This window comes from Salmo salar, chromosome ssa19, assembly GCF_905237065.1.
Source record: "Salmo salar chromosome ssa19, Ssal_v3.1, whole genome shotgun sequence".
Lineage (NCBI taxonomy): Eukaryota > Metazoa > Chordata > Actinopteri > Salmoniformes > Salmonidae > Salmo > Salmo salar.
The window spans coordinates 52,722,475-52,741,859 of NC_059460.1; the positions used below are offsets into that span (position 1 = coordinate 52,722,475).

The 19,385-nt window shown below is 42.3% G+C and overlaps 1 protein-coding gene across 2 annotated transcripts in view; it reads right to left on the bottom strand.

Moving 5' to 3' along the window:
- Positions 1-7,245: 7,245 nt before the first annotated feature.
- The window catches only part of LOC106579021 (arf-GAP with dual PH domain-containing protein 1), a 32,848-nt gene continuing 20,708 nt past the window's right edge, over positions 7,246-19,385 (bottom strand). The window contains exons 4-10 of one of the 2 annotated variants that reach the window (XM_014158422.2): positions 18,050-18,132; positions 12,198-12,310; positions 11,691-11,855; positions 9,773-9,856; positions 9,244-9,378; positions 8,867-9,095; positions 7,246-8,206 (exon numbers count right to left, since the gene is read on the bottom strand). In XM_014158422.2, the coding sequence (XP_014013897.1) occupies positions 8,178-8,206; positions 8,867-9,095; positions 9,244-9,378; positions 9,773-9,856; positions 11,691-11,855; positions 12,198-12,310; positions 18,050-18,132 (838 nt within the window). In that variant the 3' untranslated portion in view covers positions 7,246-8,177. The remainder of the gene's footprint in view (positions 8,207-8,866; positions 9,096-9,243; positions 9,379-9,772; positions 9,857-11,690; positions 11,856-12,197; positions 12,311-18,049; positions 18,133-19,385) is intronic. The other variant, XM_014158423.2, reaches the window with a different exon arrangement.

Consider the following 19,385-nt stretch of genomic DNA (forward strand, 5'->3'; position numbering starts at 1 on the left):
GTTGGGCAAAGTTTCTTGAAGACAGGATGGATGCTTGCCATGCAGTTACAGAGAGTTGGTAGCGTGAGTGTGTGTGTGCGCATGTGTGTGTGTAACACAGACAGAAAGCAATGCATTTTAAATGAGCCATTACTTTGTTTAAGGTTCCTATTTCTCCCTTTATCTGGGGAAAGAAAATGACATTAATTGGAGCAATAAACAACAACTGCATCATTACCAAAGGCACCAACAAGCAACAGGGTATGGGAAGACTTAACCACGGGGAAGACTTAACCACGGGGAAGACTTAACCACGGGGAAGACTTAACCACGGGGAAGACTTAACCACAAGGAAGACTTAACCACGGGGAAGACTTAACCACGGGGAAGACTTAACCACGGGGAAGACTTAACCACGGGGAAGACTTAACCACAAGGAAGACTTAACCACGGGGAAGACTTAACCACGGGGAAGACTTAACCACGGGGAAGACTTAACCACGGGGAAGACTTAACCACGGGGAAGACTTAACCACAAGGAAGACTTAACCACGGGGAAGACTTAACCACAGGGAAGATGATCCGAACAGATGGGGTGTGGGTGGCTTGTGAGCAGAATACTCTTTAGTTAGAACTCATTTTCATTTATAGCTGCCTATTTTTGTATCTCAGACTGTTCTGCCTATTGTTTGCCAAGACGTTTCTGTAGAAACTCAACTAGACAAAGATAGAGAATGGAGACAGGTTGTTAAGAGTTGACAGAAATAATCAGGTGTCATTGCATAATAACAGGAGTTTGATTATACAAATGATGCATGAATTACCACCAATTTCCTCACTGGAATGGAGAGATCATCCCATGAATATGGACACTGTACACAGACCAACATAGCTATTGCACAAGCCAAAGCCAGGATATTTAGACAGATATACTGTACCTGGCTCATGGGTTGCTATATCTACTCTCAGGCTATTCTAAATGCCCTACGTTTCTTCCCTTGAGTTTCACTACAAATATGATGGTTAGTAATTTGGGGTTCCACCCACTTTTAATTACTTCCTGAATGGTGAAAAGACCTGGTGAGTCTCACTGGGTCGCCAACGACAACAAGCTGCCAGACAGAACCAACATTGACTTACCCATGATGCAACAGGGTTCTGGAGACAGGGTGGAGGAATACATCAGGAGACCTTACTGACACTGTGGTTAGCCACACACTACTACTGTATAGGTGGGAAAGCAGTTCCAACTAATTTGGATGTGTAAAACACACAGAGGTAGTTCAAATTCTGCTAAGACTTGGCATGGAAGAATCAACACATTTTGTGTACAGTTCCATCACCTACAAAATCATAATTTCGTCACTGCACACCCATCCACACTTACAGTATAGACCTGTCAGACAGCAGCGTAATTTCCTTCCAAGTCTCTCAAGTTAAGTTCTGTTTAACTTCTTAATTATTTTGAAACGTTTATAAGGTTTCTCACATCTTTCTCATTTTCCATTACAGCTGTTAGAAGTTAAAGCAGATAAAAGTGTTTCATCCCATTAGAAGCAGTGAAAGGGATCCCTTGTGTGTGTGTGTGTCTATCCAGGGACTGTTATTAGATTAGTGCTCCAGCTTCGCCATAGCCCTCCTTTAGACTTTAGCAACATGAAACGCCATCCGACTAACTTGAAATAGACTGGGGCAGCAGTGTAATAGACTTATAACAGTCAATTAGACCTAAAACTACTGACGCAAGTCTTGTCTGTGTGATAATCTCTGTCACAACATAACAAGATGCTACTGGCAAGTTGTTCCTGTGCAATGCAACAATGACAAAAGGATGAATAACAGTTGTTCAAACGGCAGGCCCATTTATATTGTTCAAAGTAATAGCTTCTATTTTCTACAAATACATAAATACTGTAGAAAGTCAAAGGAGGATCCAAGACATTGACGTTCCCAATGATACTGTGCATCTCTCATTTCAACGAACAATAGTGCCCTCTGACCCTTTGCCTTTGAGTGGTCTGGAGTGGTCTGTGACAGTTCACAATGCCAGAAACAGAGTGACCGTGAAACCTCACTGTGGTGACTGAGGTCAACCACAGCCCGCTGCCTTGGCGCCAGTCCTTGAAAAAGCATCTAGTCCCTATCTTGCAGACAGAGGGATAGCCCGTCTCTATGCCTGACCAAAAATCTGCCAACTCACTCATAACATATATCCGCTTTATATGTTCAGTACATGTACCTTCACAGCATACTATTTCATATGAATAAAATCTAAATGCCATTGTTTGCTGTATTACCAATCGATAAAGACAACGTTAATTGACTCAGTCTTGAAAATTGAGCGAGGGAGGGAGAAAAAAGTTAAAAAGAGAGAGGGAAAGAGAGAGTGAAGGCAGCATGTGGGAGCGTGTCCCAGCTGTTACTATGACGATTGGGCTGCAGCTCCATGAGCCTGACCCCCTGAAGCTCTTAATCCTGACCCCCCAACACACACACACACTCCCCAATCTGAGGGGTATCCCCTGAGGATTTCCCGCTATGTGGATCCTACATGTCAATGTGTTACGATGTACTGGAAGTTCACGGGAAAGGCACATAGTTCACAGAACAGGCACATACTGTACGTACGGTGCCTTCGGAAAGTATTCAGACACCTTGACTTTTTCCACATTTTGTTACTTTACAGTCCTATTCTGAAATCTATTACATTATTTTTTCCCTCAGCAATCTACACACAATGCCCCATAATGAGAAAGTGAAAATAGGTTGATACATTTTTGCACATTTATTACAAATAAAAAACAGAAACACTTTATGTACATAAGTATTCAGACCATTTGCTATGATACTCAAAATAGAGCTCAGGTGCATCCTGTTTCCATTGATCATCATTGAGATGTTTCTACAACTTGACTAGAGTCCACCTGGGGTAAATTCAATTAATTGGACATGATCTGGAAAGGCACACACCTGTCTATATAAGATCCCACAGTTGACAGTGCATGTCAGAACAAAAAACCAAGCCATGAGGTCGAAGGAATTGTCCATAGAGCTCCGAGACAGGTATGCGTGGAGGCACAGATCTGGGGAAGTGTACAAAAACATTTCTGAACCATTGAAGGTCCCCAAGAACGCAGTGGCCTCCATCATTCTTAAATGGAAGATGTTCGGAACCACCAAGACTCCTTCTCTAGCTGGCCGCCCGGCCAAACTGAGCAATCAGGGGAAAAGAGCCTTGGTCAGGGAGGTGACCAAGAACCTGATGGTCACTCTGACAGAGCTCTAGAGTTCCTCTGTGGAGATGGGAGACCTTCCAGAAGGACAACCATCTCTGCAGCACTCCACCAATCAGGCCTTCATGGTAGAGTGGCCAGACGGAAGCCACTCCTCAGTAAAATGCACATGACAGCCTGCTTGGAGTTTGCCAAAAGGCACCTAAAGACTCTCAGACCATGCGAAACAAGATTCTCTGGTCTGAAGAAACCAAGATTGAACTCTTTGGCCTGAATGCCAAGTGTCACGTCTGGAGGAAACCTGGCACCATCCCTACGTTGGAGCATGGTGGTGGCCGTATCATGCTGTGGGGATCTTTTTCAGAGGCAGGGACTGGGAGACTAGTCAGGATCAAGGCAAAGATGAATGGAGCAAAGTACAGAGTGATCCTTGATGAAAACCTGCTCCAGAGCGCTCAGGACCTCAGACTGGGGAGAAGGTTCACTTTCCAACAGAACAACAACCCTAAGCACACAGCCAAGACAACACTGGAGTGGCTTTGGGACAAGTCTCTAAATGTCCTTGAGTGGCCCAACCAGAGCCCGGTCTTGAACCCGATCTAACATCTCTGGAGACCTGAAAATAGTTGTGCAGCGACGCTCCCCATCTAACCTGACAGAGCTTGAGAGGATCTGTAGAGAAGAATGGGAGAAACTCCCCAGGTGTGCCAAGCTTGTAGCGTCATACCCAAGAACACTCAATGCTTTAATCGCTGCCAAAGGTGCTTCAACAAAGTACTGAGTAAAGGGTCCGAATATTTATGTAAATGTGATATTACATTTTAAAATTTTTAATACATTTGCAAAAAATTCTAGGAACCAGTTTTTTCTTTGTTGGGTATTGTGTGTAGATTGATGAGGGGAAAAAAAGGATTTAATATATTTTAGAACAAGGCTGTAATGTAACAAAACGTGGAAAAGTCAAGGGGTGAATACTTTCTGAAGGCACTGTATGGAGACATGCGCTAATGGAAGCATTTCCTGGCCACACAGACTGGCAGGAATCAACGCTCTACCACACTTGTCATTTTGCAGACACTCTTATCCAGAGCAACTTACAGTATTCAGTGCATACATTTTCACACTGGTCCCCTGTGGGACTCGAACCCACAACCCTGGAAGCGCCATGCTCTACCAACTGAGCCACACGGGACATCTAACCATAACTATGTTACTATAACTATGTATTACGATCTCACTGCTTTAACCTCTGAATTACATTTTTGTAACAACCAACCCCTTGAGTACAAGGTCTGTTTGCATATGTGTAAGCTGCACAGCAGTTATCATGCTCCTTGAGCGGGAGTTTGTGCATGCAGTCAGCACACGCCAGTCCATATCTATAATAATATTGGTTCTCCACACTTCACAACTGCTCAGCCGCACTTCCCACTTCCCTCTGAGTGTCCATCCAGCCCCCAGCTTAACACTAGAACTCTCCCTGGTTGGAACTCTCCATGGGTGGAACTCCAACAGCTGTCTGAGCTCTCCAACTGCCGCCTCTAGGAACAGCTGTGTCTGTCCATGTCCACTCATCAGTCAGCACAGAGAATCACACAGCTTTGGAGGATGCCCTCTACATATCCATTCTGCACACATGCATACTGTGAGAACACACACACACATGCACACACAACAAACACAGGCACCATACACACATTTTGTGAGAGAAGAGGTTTTGAACTACTAGAGCGGTGGTTCCCAAACCCTGAAATTGAAAATGGGGTCCCCAGAGAATTCTTAAAACCTTTTCATCAAACAATTGAAGATTTTTTTCTTCTCTTCAAATGGGTACAGAATACAATCTTTCAGTGTGAACTAAGGACTTTTTACACTTTAAATGCCATTATTATGTGATGGGTCAGCCTGCGGTACCTAAAATTGAGTGAATACCAACAAACAGCATTAAAGATGCACTCCAGGATCTCAAGCACAACAAATGTGTAACATATCACACAAAATGGATTACCTAGTACACAATTTCATGACATAGTACACAAATAACAGGGACCCGTTTTTGCTTGTGATCCCCACTTTCAAAACTACTGGCTGAAATTATAAAACAGTTTGAGAGTGCATTTTGTGGGGTTCCCTGCATTTTCTAGTCTAAATTTGTGTAGAAAAAAAGTTTGGAAACCCATGTGCTAGAGAGAGAGAAAGAGAGAGAAGTGACAGAAAAGGATAACCTTCAGAGAGAGGGAGCTCTTATCATTATGATGAAAACCAACATAATGCATTTCATCATTACACTGTTCCTTCCACATTATTCGTTTGATAATATTAACCCAAAGTAAACAAGACAAGGTCAATGGGATTGTCAAGTTTATTACACCGGCAGACCTGCAAAATGATGACGCACGTTGTGGTGATGTATTACATGACCCATAGTGCCCTCTAGTGTTTTGCAATGGTAGACACATTGATTTAATTAGTTCAGGGAGATGAAACATACAGTTCCAGTCAAACGTTTGGACACACCTTCTCATTCAAGTTTAATTACAATTTTTTTTGTTTTACTATTTTATACATTGTAGAACTAAGAAATAACACATATGGAATCATGTAGTAATCAAAAAAGTGTTAAACAAATCAAAATAGATTTTCTATTTTCTATTCTTCAAAGTAGCCACCCTTTGCCTTGATGACAGCTTTGAACACTCTTGGCATTCTCTCAACCAGCTTCACCTGGAATGCTTTTCCAACAGTCTTGAAGGAGTTCCCACATATACTAAGCACTTTTTGGCTGCTTTTCCTTCACTCTGCGGTCCAACTCATCACAAACCATCTCATTTGGGTTGAGGTCGGGTGATTGTGGAGGCCAGGTCATCTGATGCAGCACTCCATCACTCTCCTTATTGGTCAAATAGCCCTTACACAGCCTGGTGGTGTGTTTTGGGTCATTGTCCTGTTGAAAAACAAATGAAAGTCCCACTAAGCGCAAACCAGATGGGATGGTGTATTGCTGCAGAATGCTGTGGTAGCCATGCTGGTTAAGTGTGCCTTGAATTCTAAATAAATCACTGACAGTGTCAACAGCAAAGCACCCCCACATCATCACACCTCCTCCTCCATGCTTCACGGTGGGAACCACACATGCGGAGATCATCCGTTCACCTACTCTGTGTTTCACAAAGACATGGTGGTTGGAACCAAAAATCTCAAATTTGGACTCATCAGACCAAAGGACAGATTTCCACCGGTCTAATGTCTATTGCTCGTGTTTCTTGGCCCAAGCAAGTCTATTTTTCTTATTGGTGTCCTTTAGTAATGGTTTCTTTGAAGCAACTTCGATCATGAAGGCCTGATTCACGCAGTCTCTTCTGAACAGTTGATGTTGAGATGCATTTGTTACTTGAACTCTGTGAAGCATTTATTTGGGCTGCAATCTGAGGTGTCGTTAACTCTAATGAACTTATCCTCTGCAGCAGAGGTAACTCTGGGTCTTCCTTTCCTGTGGCGGTCCTCATGAGAGCCAGTTTCATCATAGTGATTGATGGTTTTTGCAACTACACTTGAAGAAACTTTCAAAGTTCATGACATTTTACAGATTGACTGACCTTCATGTCTTAAAGTAATGATGGACTGTAATTTCTCATTGCTTGTTTGAGCTGTTCTTGCCATAATATGGACTTGGTCTTTTACCAAATAGGGCTATCTTCTGTTTACCACCCCTACCTTGTCACAACACAACTGATTGGCTCAAACGCATTAAGAAGGAAAGAAATTCCACAAATTAACAAGTCACACCTGTTAATTGAAATGAATACCAGGTGACTACCTCATGAAGCTGGTTGAGAGAATGCCAAGAGTGTGCAAAGCTGTCATCAAGGCAAAGGGTGGCTACTTTGAAGAATATAAAATAGAAAATATATTTTGATTTGTTTAACACTTTTTTGGTTACTACACGATTCCATATGTGTTATTTCATAGTTTGGATGTCTTCACTATTATTCTACAATGTAGAAAATAGTAAAAATAAAGAAAAACACTGGAATGAGTAGGTGTGTCCAAACTTTTGAATGGTACTGTATATACAGTATGATATTAAATACATTACAATCCTGTTGTATGAAGCAGCATTCACTGAGATTCAAAATATTTAGATTTGCATTGTAAAAATAAATAACAGCCACGAGATGCGTACCCTGTCCAGAAGCATAGGTTTTGTCAGCACTGTCCAGAAGCATAGGTTTTGTCAGCACTGTCCAGAAGCATAGGTTTTGTCAGCACTGTCCAGAAGCATAGGTTTTGTCAGCACTGTCCAGAAGCATAGGTTTTGTCAGCACTGTCCAGAAGCATAGGTTTTGTCAGCACTGTCCAGAAGCATAGGTTTTGTCAGCACTGTCCAGAAGCATAGGTTTTGTCAGCACTGTCCAGAAGCATAGGTTTTGTCAGCACTGTCCAGAAGCATAGGTTTTGTCAGCACTGTCCAGAAGCATAGGTTTTGTCAGCACCTTGAAAGTTAAATGTACGCAGATTATGCAGAACAATCTGAGAAATTGCATAAATCCACTGGCATCAAAAGTGTTCAATCAATAATTAAAATGACAGTACTGCTCTCAACAAACACGGCGAACATGACTCCTTAGTATACAACAAGGGATGCTGATCACAACACTTAGAGCGGGGGGTGCAGTTTGGAGAGTCTATGTGGAGAGTAGCGGCAGGGGTGTTGATGTTTCTGTGTCCTTTTCTCTCCTCTCAAACCCCCTGACCTCTAACCCCAGCTTTAGGCATCAGGTCAGGAGAGGTGGAAAAGAAAGTCTTTTCTATTGATTCCTCTCTCCTCTCGGATGCATTTCTTCCATGTCTACCATCTTGCTCCCTCTGTAAAGGTACACTAGAGCCCCATAGACTTATTCTGGGGTCTCTGTAGAGAAATCCTGTCTGTTCTGGTTTTAGTCCAGTAGACTGACAGCTCCAGTCTCAGGGCTTGTGTTTGAAGTGGGCCTCCACTGCACAGTGAAGAGCAGAAAACCAGTCAGTGTTACCACAACATAGAGATACAATTACATAGAGATGCATATAGACACTGTATATAAATACATATAAATACACACAATACATTGCTTTGGACTACAGATGCTGTATCTTAACTTGATCATCCTGCTGTTGCAGGAGTTTTCCTGCAAAGCATGAAATGAGAACTTGTAGTGTATTCAAGGTTTAAAAAGGCTTCTAAAGTTTGTAATTTGAACATGAAAAATGTATCAACCCCTACAACATTTTCCCATTCAAATGTCCTGTTGCTGCAGGATTCTTTTCCTGCTGTGAGAAGCAGGGGAAAATTAAGATACGGCATCTGTAGCTCTAAAAACACATCATCAATCTATACTTAAATGAATTAAAACCAACCCTTGAGCTAGGGAGTTACCTGGTGTGCAGGCTTTTGTTTCAGCCTGGTCAAAAAACATTGGCTTCAGCCAAGCAACTGCTTTTGAGACCTTGACTAGTTAAATTGGGTGTTGTACATACCCTGCAAACATTACTGCAAAGACGCAACATCTGCATAAATGCGTACTCCAGAGTACACCTAACATAGTGCATACTTTTGAGAACACCTAATCTGGTGCATACTTTTGAGTACACTTGTATAATGCATCTTACTGACTTACCTGCGTACTCCTGTGGTCTCATGGGTCTGTTGATAACCCTCTGGAAAGCAGTGATCCAGTCCTTCTGCTCCGCCTCCGTCTCGCAGGCAAACAGGAATTTCCTGTCTGGTGTTACTATGGTGATGCCATGGTTCCAGTGGTAGCCCTGGGTGGAGGGGGGAAGGCCCGGGAGCACGGTGTAGCTGTTCTCCTTACTGCCGATAAAAACCTCTCCCCTCGCATAGGCATCCTGAGAAAGAAGGGGGAGAGAGGCAGGGAGAAAGAGAGAGAAAGAGATCAGAGAATAAAGTATGCCGCAGAATGAAAAGTTATGAGGAGTAGGGTTCATTCACAATCAATCAGTTATTTTAGTGTCGGGTGTGATGCTGTCTCCTCACCAGAGGATCTTTGAAGTACATGAGTCTCCTGTCATCCATGGTGAACCACCTCTTCTTAAAGCCCTCTGTGTGTTTTGGGCCTGTTTTCTCCATGAAGCCCTCCTTCATGAAGCTACGCGTCAGTTTGGGCACCAGCTGAAGGAGAAGACAAGAGAGAAAACAATATAATATTGTCTAATTTGGTGTTTAATAGTGGTTGTTAGGTTTTAAATATCAGAGTAAGTACTTACCGGACACTATGAAAGCTTAAACCAAGTTTATTCACCCCAAAGGATGGAACAGCGGAAGAGATAAAGACGTGGTTCCACCAGTGGTGGTATATATACCCCAGTTTGGGTTGGAGTCTCCTCCTTCTCACTAAACATTGCATCTTTATTGCCAGGCAGGAAATTAAGTGATACAGGCAATGAACTGTTCCTTCTCCCTTAATGTGACCTGACCTAATTGCATTAATAATATTCAAAGTTCAAAAATCCGAACCCATCATTGTCATAGTCATTTCAAAGTACTGCATGTGTTGTGGCCTCACCTCCTCGTCACTGGCTCCAGGGAAGGCCACCTGAAGGTAATGAAACCTGGCAGCTCTGATAGCGTTGAACCAGTCCACCATTTCCTACCAAAACAAAGACACAAGAGCCATTCCTACATAGAATAAAATAAACCTGATACATTATAGAACATAGGAGACATGATTAAGCTATTATAGCCATAGCCATGGGAAGTAGTGGTGCTGAGGGTGCTGCAGCACCCCCTAACAAAATCTGAATTAGAAAATATATATTAGTACAAAAAAATATTTTGGGGGGATATTTTTTTTTCTCTCTCACAAAAGTAGTGCACTGGGCCTTTACTAGTCCTGTATTAGCCAACCAATAGATATTTGTAACATGGGGGAAAAATGTTTTCAGCATCTCCGCTTTGGCAGAAAAGGTAGTTGTATAATTAAGAACAGTATCTTGCAGAATTCAATAGTTGGAATTGTAAGAGTTGACTGGAATCCAGAAAGAACAAAACCCTGTCCTCAAACATTTACATCAAAAGTTGAAAGGTTATGGGCAAAGACACAAAACATTCACATCAATTTGAATATCAAATAACATAGAAAAAGGCAGTATATTTTGCAGTATTAATTTACTGTCCTTACAAGCCACTAAATATATATGTACATTACTGTACTGTACATAGGCTGATCATCTAGGCTTCTACCTGTAGACTTTCCATCACCACGAAGAAAAACTATGCACAATACAGTAATTGAGTACACTGAGACATCATGTGGGTCAGTTGGTAGAGCATAACACTTGCAGCACCAGGGTTATGGGTTCGATTCCCACAGAGGACCAGTACGAAAATGTATTCACTTACTATTGTAAGTTGCTCTGGATAAAAACATCTACTAAAATGCAAAAGGAATGAATAGACTATTTCAGTTCACATAGAAATAACTTGCAGTATTTCAAGAAACTGGAAAACATACTCAAGTTACAAATTCTGGTAAACACATTTTTTTCACAAAAGTAGTGCATTGGGCCTTTACTCGTCCTGTATTTGCTGCAATAAAAATTCAGCACCTCCATCCCCAAACTACCTCCTGCAGCTATGATAATATCATGACATGGCAGCTTTACTATTGCTGTTCTGTTCAAGCCTGCTATTGTGTCTATTGACCAACAGAGGGGGCTGTACGCTCTGTGGCTTTCATCCCACAGAGAATGAAAGTCACAAAATTGTCTATATAGTAAAAATTCATGAAAACATACATGAGCTTTTTGGTTTTAATTTCAGGTTAGGGTTAGGCATATGGTTAGCAGTGTGGTTAGGGTTGGGTTTAAGGTTAGGGTCAGGTTTAAAATCTGAGAAGATAAATTGTACAAATAGGCAGGGTCTATTACTTTGTGACTGTGGTAATTAGTGACGACCACAGAGAAGGCTGACTCACTACTGAGAGAGATGATCATCTGGTGTGCTAAGCAGTAAACCCTCAGAGAAAAACAGCCTGTGCATGCCAGCAAGCCAGCCAGCCAGCCCTTTGTGTGAACAACTCCCTCCACATTTCTCTAAACAGTTCCACTGATCAGATTACATGGCAGGATTATGAGTAAAACTGTATGTCACTGTGAAGACTGATGTCTACTGATTAAACAGACATCTTCATTTCCACTCTCAGTCAGTTATCCAGAACAGCCCATCTCCATTAGAGACCTAGACACTGAAATAGTACAATCAGATTTAGTTGAACAGGCTAAATCAGTGTTCCATGATATGAGGAACAGCAGCATACTGGGTGTACCATTGAAATGTTGATTCCTCATGCATAATGTCTCTAACAATTCAGTGCGTTTACACGAAACCATAGGAATTGGCTATACCGGCATAAGCAGATCTTGGACCAGGCTACCTAAATATTGCCCATAGTCCCTTTTGTCACAGTCACCCATACGCGTCACCTTAGAGTCGCTGTGGTAGACAAAGATGTTCCTGGTGCTGTTGTCTCTAAGGTAGGTGATCTGCAGGCCGTAGGGGTTGCCTATCTTAGCCGGCTGGAACGTAGCGTTCAGAGTCTCAATCTTCATCACCGCCTTGGGGTCCCGCGCCTGGGGGAGATACACAAACTGTACAGTACATAAATACATTTAACCCCACCCTTCTTAATCATTATACATATAACTTGTTAGAATAACACATACTGTATGTTTACAGTAAACACAAACATGACATCTTTTGAGGCATTTCTTTTAGTTTCCTTGTAGACACATGCCTGTATACTGTACATAGCCTGCTATACAAGTATTCATGTTTAACTCAAGATGGTTAACTCAAGATGGTTAACTGGAGATGGTTAACTGGAGATGGTTAACTGGAGATGGTTAACTTGATATGGTTAACTTGAGAGCTAGTAGCATAAAGTTAGCTGGATTCATGTGCGAGAGCGTTTGTGTTGACTTCAGCCTTACCTCCTGCTTGCTGAAGTACTTGAGCGCCCCCTCTCTTTCTGACAGGATGAATTTCCGACTGAGGAACTGACCGTTGTCTCGGCCCCGTTTCCATAGAAACCCCTCTCTGTACCCTGGGTAGATAGAGACACACCAGACAAGCTCAGACAAACTGACATAGTGGAGGTGAAAGAGAGAGAGATAGAAAGAGATATGGAAGAGGTGGGAGAGAGAACAAGAGAGAGAAAGAAGGAGAAATAACTCTCTGGTGTTATAAAGAAATACCAAAGCAGATGAAGGGAGAGAGAAAGCAAGACAGAAAAAAAACAGGCTTTAGCTGAAAGAGAGTGCATGAGAGAGGAAGTCAAAGAAAAGATGACAGGGAGAAAAAATAACCCCCCTGATGGTAAAGTACATCCTTTTACATGTTAATGACACAGTGCTCTATTTAAGCAATAAGGCCGAGGGGGTGTGGTATATGGCCAATATACTATATAAGGGCTGTTCTTAGGCACGATGCAACGCCCTTAACCGTGGTATATTGGACATATACCACAAACCCCCAAGGTGCCCTCTTACAGACAGGAAGTAGTTTCATTATATGATGTGGCAGTACAGAGCACTGTATGTAATTCATTACAGGCTACACACGCACTTCATCTCTCTCACTCTCTCTCTCCTTCTCTCTCCCTCCTCCCCCTCTAGTTCGCTCTTTTTACTTCTCTATTTTCCTTCCACCTCCCTCCCACTCTCTCACTCCATGGAATGTCAGTTATACTGTAAGTATCCCCCTCTATATATCCCTCCTTTCCCTCTCTCATATACACTCATAACCCCTATTTTCAATCTCCTTTTCCCATCCAGCACCCCTCAAGTTCCATACCACCCCACTTCTCTCCCCCCTCAAGTTCCATACCCCCCCCTTCTCTCCCCCCTCAAGTTCCATACCCCCCCCTTCTCTCCCCCTCAAGTTCCATACCCCCCTTCTCTCCCCCCCTCAAGTTCCATACCCCCCCTTCTCTCCCCCCTCAAGTTCCATACCTCCCACGTCTCTCCCCCTCAAGTTCCATACCCCCACGTCTCTCCCCCCTCAAGTTCCATACCCCCACCTCTCCCCAATCAAGTTCCATACCCCCACTTCTCTCCCCCCTCAAGTTCCATACCCCCACGTCTCTCCCCCTCAAGTTCCATACCCCCACGTCTCTCCCCCCTCAAGTTCCATACCCCCACGTCTCTCCCCCCTCAAGTTCCATACCCCCACTTCCATAGCACCTAATTCTCTCCTCCTGCCTCTGTCCCATTTTCTCCTCCCTCTCATCTCTCCATCCCCTGGTGACAGAGATTGGTGTCTCTTTTCCCAGTCTGACATGAATCATTCACCTTGCATTACCTCATCGATCAATAACAACCTCCCCCCTGCACCTCCCTCTCTTTCTCTGCATACAGAATCAATACTGCCATCGACCACTGGGGAGGCTAGTTTACTACCACTCTCCTTGCTCTACAGAAGCTAACAGAACATCTAGGACCCTGAAGAGGGTTGAAAATATGGATCTATTGATTTTAGCCCTGGGTACATCTGATGCAAATGTATTGATGATGCAAATATATGTGATGCAAATAGATATAAACTAATATAAATCTCCTGCCCAATGCATCCATCTGTATTAGCCTGTCATACAACTGTGTGTGTGTGTGTGTGTGTGTGTGTGTGTGTGTGCGTGCTTCTGTGTGTGTACATGTGTGCGTGTATGTGTGGCTGCGCAAGACGCATGTGTATGTGTGCACATAAAGAGGAAGTTGAATCTCATGGTAAACAGACGAGGTCATCTTTATTAAATGGGAATCCAGTCTGGCTCCAATAAGAGCAAGATAGCCTTCACGCAATGAAACAAGACTCATTCACTGCCACTGACACTGTCTCCGTTAAGTAAGAACACAAACAGGCACAATGAAGAATACAAGGTCAGACATAGTCACTCTGCCTTTATCCTATGCCTCAGTCATCCTTTCTCAAATCAAATCCGATTTTATTTGTCACATGCGCCGAATTCAACAGGTGTAGACCTTACAGTGAAATGCTTACTTACAAGCCCTTAACCATCAACGCAGTTCAAGAAATAGAGTTAAGAAAATATTTATTAAATAACTAAAGTGAAAAATTGAATAAAATGTAACACAAAATATGTTCAATTCATAGTTCCCAAACAAAGCATTTCTGTGGAAACTGAAACTGTGGAGTGCAAAGGATTTGAAATATTCTGACTTGAAGATGCAGGGGTTAAGGAGTTGTCACTAAACTCTTTCAAGGTTTTATTAGTATTTGCAAACTGTTTAGGCAATGCCTTGTTGTCATGACAGAGAAGGACTATTTGTTGGCAGGATTTTCCATAGCTCTGCATCCATAGCTTTGCATAGGCAAAGCTTGTGTGTGTGTGTGTGTGTGTGTGTGTGTGTGTGTGTGTGTGTGTGTGTGTGCATGTGTGTCTGTCTCTGTGTGTGTGTGTGTTTGTCTCTGTGTGTGTGTGTGTGTGTGTGTGTGTGTGTGTGTGTGTGTGTGTGTGTGTGTGTGTGTGTCTCTGTGTGTGTGCGTGTGTCTCTGTGTGTGTGTGTGTGTGTGTGTGTGGAGGTCATGACATTCTGTCAGCCGGTGATTGTCAAGCAAATAACTGCTGGTCTCATGGTAATTGACTGTTAATTAACATTTAGCATCTCCTGGCTTCCACGCATAGCCTACAAGCCACTGATGAAGACCTTTGGAACATCTACATTTTAAAAAGTCTAATAAATCCATAGACTCCACCATCACAATAAATATTTGATGTATTTTAGACAGGTCTAAAGAAACATGATAAGAAGAAAATGTAGACTATTTCAGAAGAACAGAATAGCATACTCCTTGTCCTACCCTGATCTGGCTAGGCCATATGGCTGTGGGCTACACTAGTTCATTTAGCAGACAAGATTTGCTTAGAATTCCTTGGCATTATTTTATATCATTGTATAGTATGAAGAATACAATTGAACATAGCTGAATGAAATAGAAAGGATGTTTTCTCCAAAATATTTGGGAGTGTGCACATGCGGCTATTCTGTGTTGAGCGGTTAACAAAGAAACAGGTCTTCCTATATGCTTAATTTAGAGGTATTTATGCAACTTTAGTTGTGATCAAAACATATAGACCAACGTTTGTATTTTTTATACATTCTAAGGCTGCAGGAAAGGCATGAGCTCTGCTCTGTTTCATGCGCAGGCTGTACACACTTCATCAGTCTCTCATTCACAAATTGACAAGGTCTCGAATTTCCCAGCGGTATCCCCTTTGTGTGGCTGTAATGCCCCCTAAAAATCCATGCCTTTTGCGGCCTGTGGCTGTTGTGCCCTTGGGCTGAATATAATAATTATAATTCCCATCTCCCGGCAGCGTGCTCTGAAGCACCTCTCCCTCACATGGCCCTCTCAGATAGCTCAATTCTTATTAGCCAATTCCATTCACGTGATCGGGTCTTTCTCACAGGCACAAGTGAAGACAGACACATCGGGGACACAACTGCGTGTGTCCTTATCCAATTCCAAGGCGCACATTGAAGATATTGGAAGAACTTTCCACATTAACTTTTCATCAGTCAACAAGCCGAACTAACAGCAAAAGCACGAGCCTATCAACTTTTGTACTAAGTGGGATAGTACAAAAGTTGACCTATTCTATTCTGTGCGTGAAATAAATATTCCAAACATAGTCTGGGACAGATGTGGGTTGCGATAGATCCCAAATGAATACAACCACTAGAAACGAGGCTTACACAACAGATAGGAACTTTAAGCTTAAAATTTACCCTATAAGCGTGACTGTTCCAAAATGCAATCAATTTGCGGGAAAACACCATTCTCAAGTGACCTCAAATGCGATTATGCATGTAATGCTTTTAGGTGCATTTTTATGGTGCATTTCTACGGTGAAAATGATCTTCCCCAAATTTGCCAGTTAATCTCGACACCCGTTGTAAAGCGGATTAATGTGCTTAAATTTTAAGAATATATTTGGCCACTTTAGTTGTGATACAAACCTTATCAAAACATATAGGCTAGGCTACATGAGGTGTTTGACTATGATTTTAAAAAGGCATCATTCACAAGTGATAAGCTAATATTGTCATCCATCAGACTGTTCTTGATTTAATTTTGTCTTTACATAGAGTGTCTCCAGAAAGTATTCAGACCCCTTGACTTATTCCACATTTTGTTATGGAACAGCCTTACACTAAAATGGATGAAATAAATAAAAATAATCAGCAATCTACACACAATACCCCATAATGACAAAGCAAAAACATGTTTTTAGAATTTTTTGCAAATGTTTTCAAAATAAAAAGCAGAAATACCTTATTTACATAAGTATTCAGACCCTTTGATATGGGACTCGAAATTGAGCTCAGGTGCATCCTGTTTCCATTGATCATCCTTGAGATATTTTTACAACTTGATTGGAGTCCACCTGTGGTAAATTCAATTGATTGGACATGATTTGGAAAGGCACACACCTGTCTATATAAGGTCCCACAGTTGACAGTACAGGGCAAAAACCAAGCCATGAGGTTGAAGGAATTGTCCGTAGAGCTCCGAGACAGGGTTATATCGAGGCACAGATCTGAGGAAGGGTACCAAAACATTTCTGCAGCATTAAAGGTCCTCAAAAACACAGTGGCCTCCATCATTCCTAAATGGAAGAAGTTTGGAACCACCAAAACTCTTCCGAGAGCTGGCCGCCCGGCCAAACTGAGCAATCAGGGGAGAAGGACCTTGTTCAGGGAGGTGACCAAGAACTCTTCGGTCACTCTGACAGAGCTCTAGATTTCCTCTGTGAGAACATTGCAGAAGGACAACCATCTCTGCAGCACTCCACAAATCAGGTCTTTATGGTAGAGTGGCCAGACGGAAGCCACTCCTCAGTAAAAGGCACATGACAGGCTGCTTGGAGTTTGCCAAAAGGCACCTAAAGACTCTCAGACCATAAGAAACAAGATTCTCTGGTCTGATGAAATCAAGATTGAACTTTTTGGTGCTCAGCATATGTGGAAACTCCTTCAAGACTGTTGGAAAAGCAATACAGGTGAATCTGGTTGAGAGAAGAGTATGCAAAGCTGTCATCATTTAACACTTTTTTGGTTACTACATGATTCCATATGTGTTATTTCATAGTTTTGATGTCTTCACTATTATTCTACAATGTAGAAAATAGTAAAAATAAAGAAAAACCCTGGAATCAGTATGTGTGTCCAAACTTTTGACTGGTACTGTGTGTGTGTGACTTTTTTAAAATGTATAATGTACCATTATCATGCACCTGCCTCGAAACAGGGGCAGGGGAAAAAATACATGTAAATCTATGCACTTAAATAGCGAATGGAGGATGCTTTTCCCGTGGTTCATTTTCATGCCAGCCTGGTAGGCTATACTCCTTTTGTATATATAAGCAATGTGATAAATATTAGGAAAGTAGAGAAATAAATATAGTAGGCCTAGCCTATAGAAAGATGATGGGATCCTCCTATTTTTAATAAAGGCCATCAACACTGTTTTCTCACGCAGTTGCATAGCCAATAGAAATGTTGCGCAACATGAGCTCGTGGGCTCTAATTAAGTGTTTGATTAGATTTTCGAATACATTTGCATTGATAGAGGGACAATAGAGTGCTGAGTACCAGGCAGTTAGGAAGTTTGGTAGGTTACTAATGACCATCAGCACCATCAGCACATGGGGAAGCCTAATTACCGTGACTAAACGGTCACGTGGAATTTGACTTCCGTCATGACTCGTGGCTGCCGGTGTGGCGGTAATATGGTCACCATAACAGCCCTAATGTCAGCTCACCTGCAGAGTAAGGCTCCTGTTTCTCGATAAACTCAAACTCGTTCCTCTCGTACCTGGCTCGGATCCATTGCTCCCGCAGTAGCCTGGAACACAATGAAGCAATGGATGTGTTTCACCTTCTCTCAGCTTTCTCTATAGTACAGGTGCCACGCTGTTAGCTGAATGGGTGATAGGCTAACAAGCTGGGAGTTTGGGACACAGGCCACATTTCTACTAATCTTGCTGTGACAGATTCTCTTTTCCTTTCACCTCCATTGCCCGTATACCCCCCCCACACACACTCTCCTTTACTCCAGGATAAAAAGATTGATGAGAGTAATAGAAGATCTATCTTTAGAAGTGTGTGACGAGGAGAACATCGCCATGCCAACAACAGCATCTCCTCTTTCTCTCTGATAGACCTACATACAGTATAAAAACAGCTCTTTCAGATGTTCCTATCGTTCTTTCCTGTCCCCTATAATCGTGTCAGTATGGTCAGACAGTATTGTGCATCTTTTCTGAAAGCACAAGCACCAGATTATTCATAAAGAAATGTATACATTTTAGTCATTTAGCAGACGTTCTTATCCAGAGTGACTTACAGGATAAATTAGGGTTAAGTGCCTTGCTCAAGGGTACATTGACAGATTATTCACCTAGTCGGCTCAGGGATTGGAACCGGCGTCCTTTCGGTTACTGGCCCAATGCTCTTAACTGCTAGGCTACCTAGATTAAAGTAATCCATTCGACTGACACAAAGAAATCTGCCTCTCACTATCACCTCTCTCACATGTAATATGCTTGTTGGTTTAGTACCCACAGAGAAGAGTAATGGCACAGACAACACACTGTTTTTCAAGAGGGATAAATCTGCAGTGTAGTTGTCACCAGGGTTGGGATTAATTCCACAAATTACATTCTAATTAAATTCCCTGTCCCTGTAAATTCCATTGAAGTCGGTCTTTGAATTCAGAGATAATTCACTTCCAGTGAGAAAGGTGCAAATCAATCCCAGAACAACAGCGAAGGACCTTGTGAAGATGCTGGAGGAAACTGGTACAAAAGTATCGATATCCACAGTAAAATGAGTCCTATATCGACATAACCTGAAAGGCCGCTCAGCAAGGAAAAGGCCACTGCTCCAAAACTTCCATAAAAAAGACAGACTATGGTTTGTAACTGCACATGGGGACAAAGATCGTACTTTTTGGAGAAATGTCCTCTGGTCTGATGAAACAAAAATAGAACTGTTTGTCCATAATGACCTTAGTTATGTTTGGAGGAAAAAGGGGGAGGCTTGCAAGCCGAAGAACACCATCCCAACTGTGAAGCACGTGGGTGACAGCATCATGTT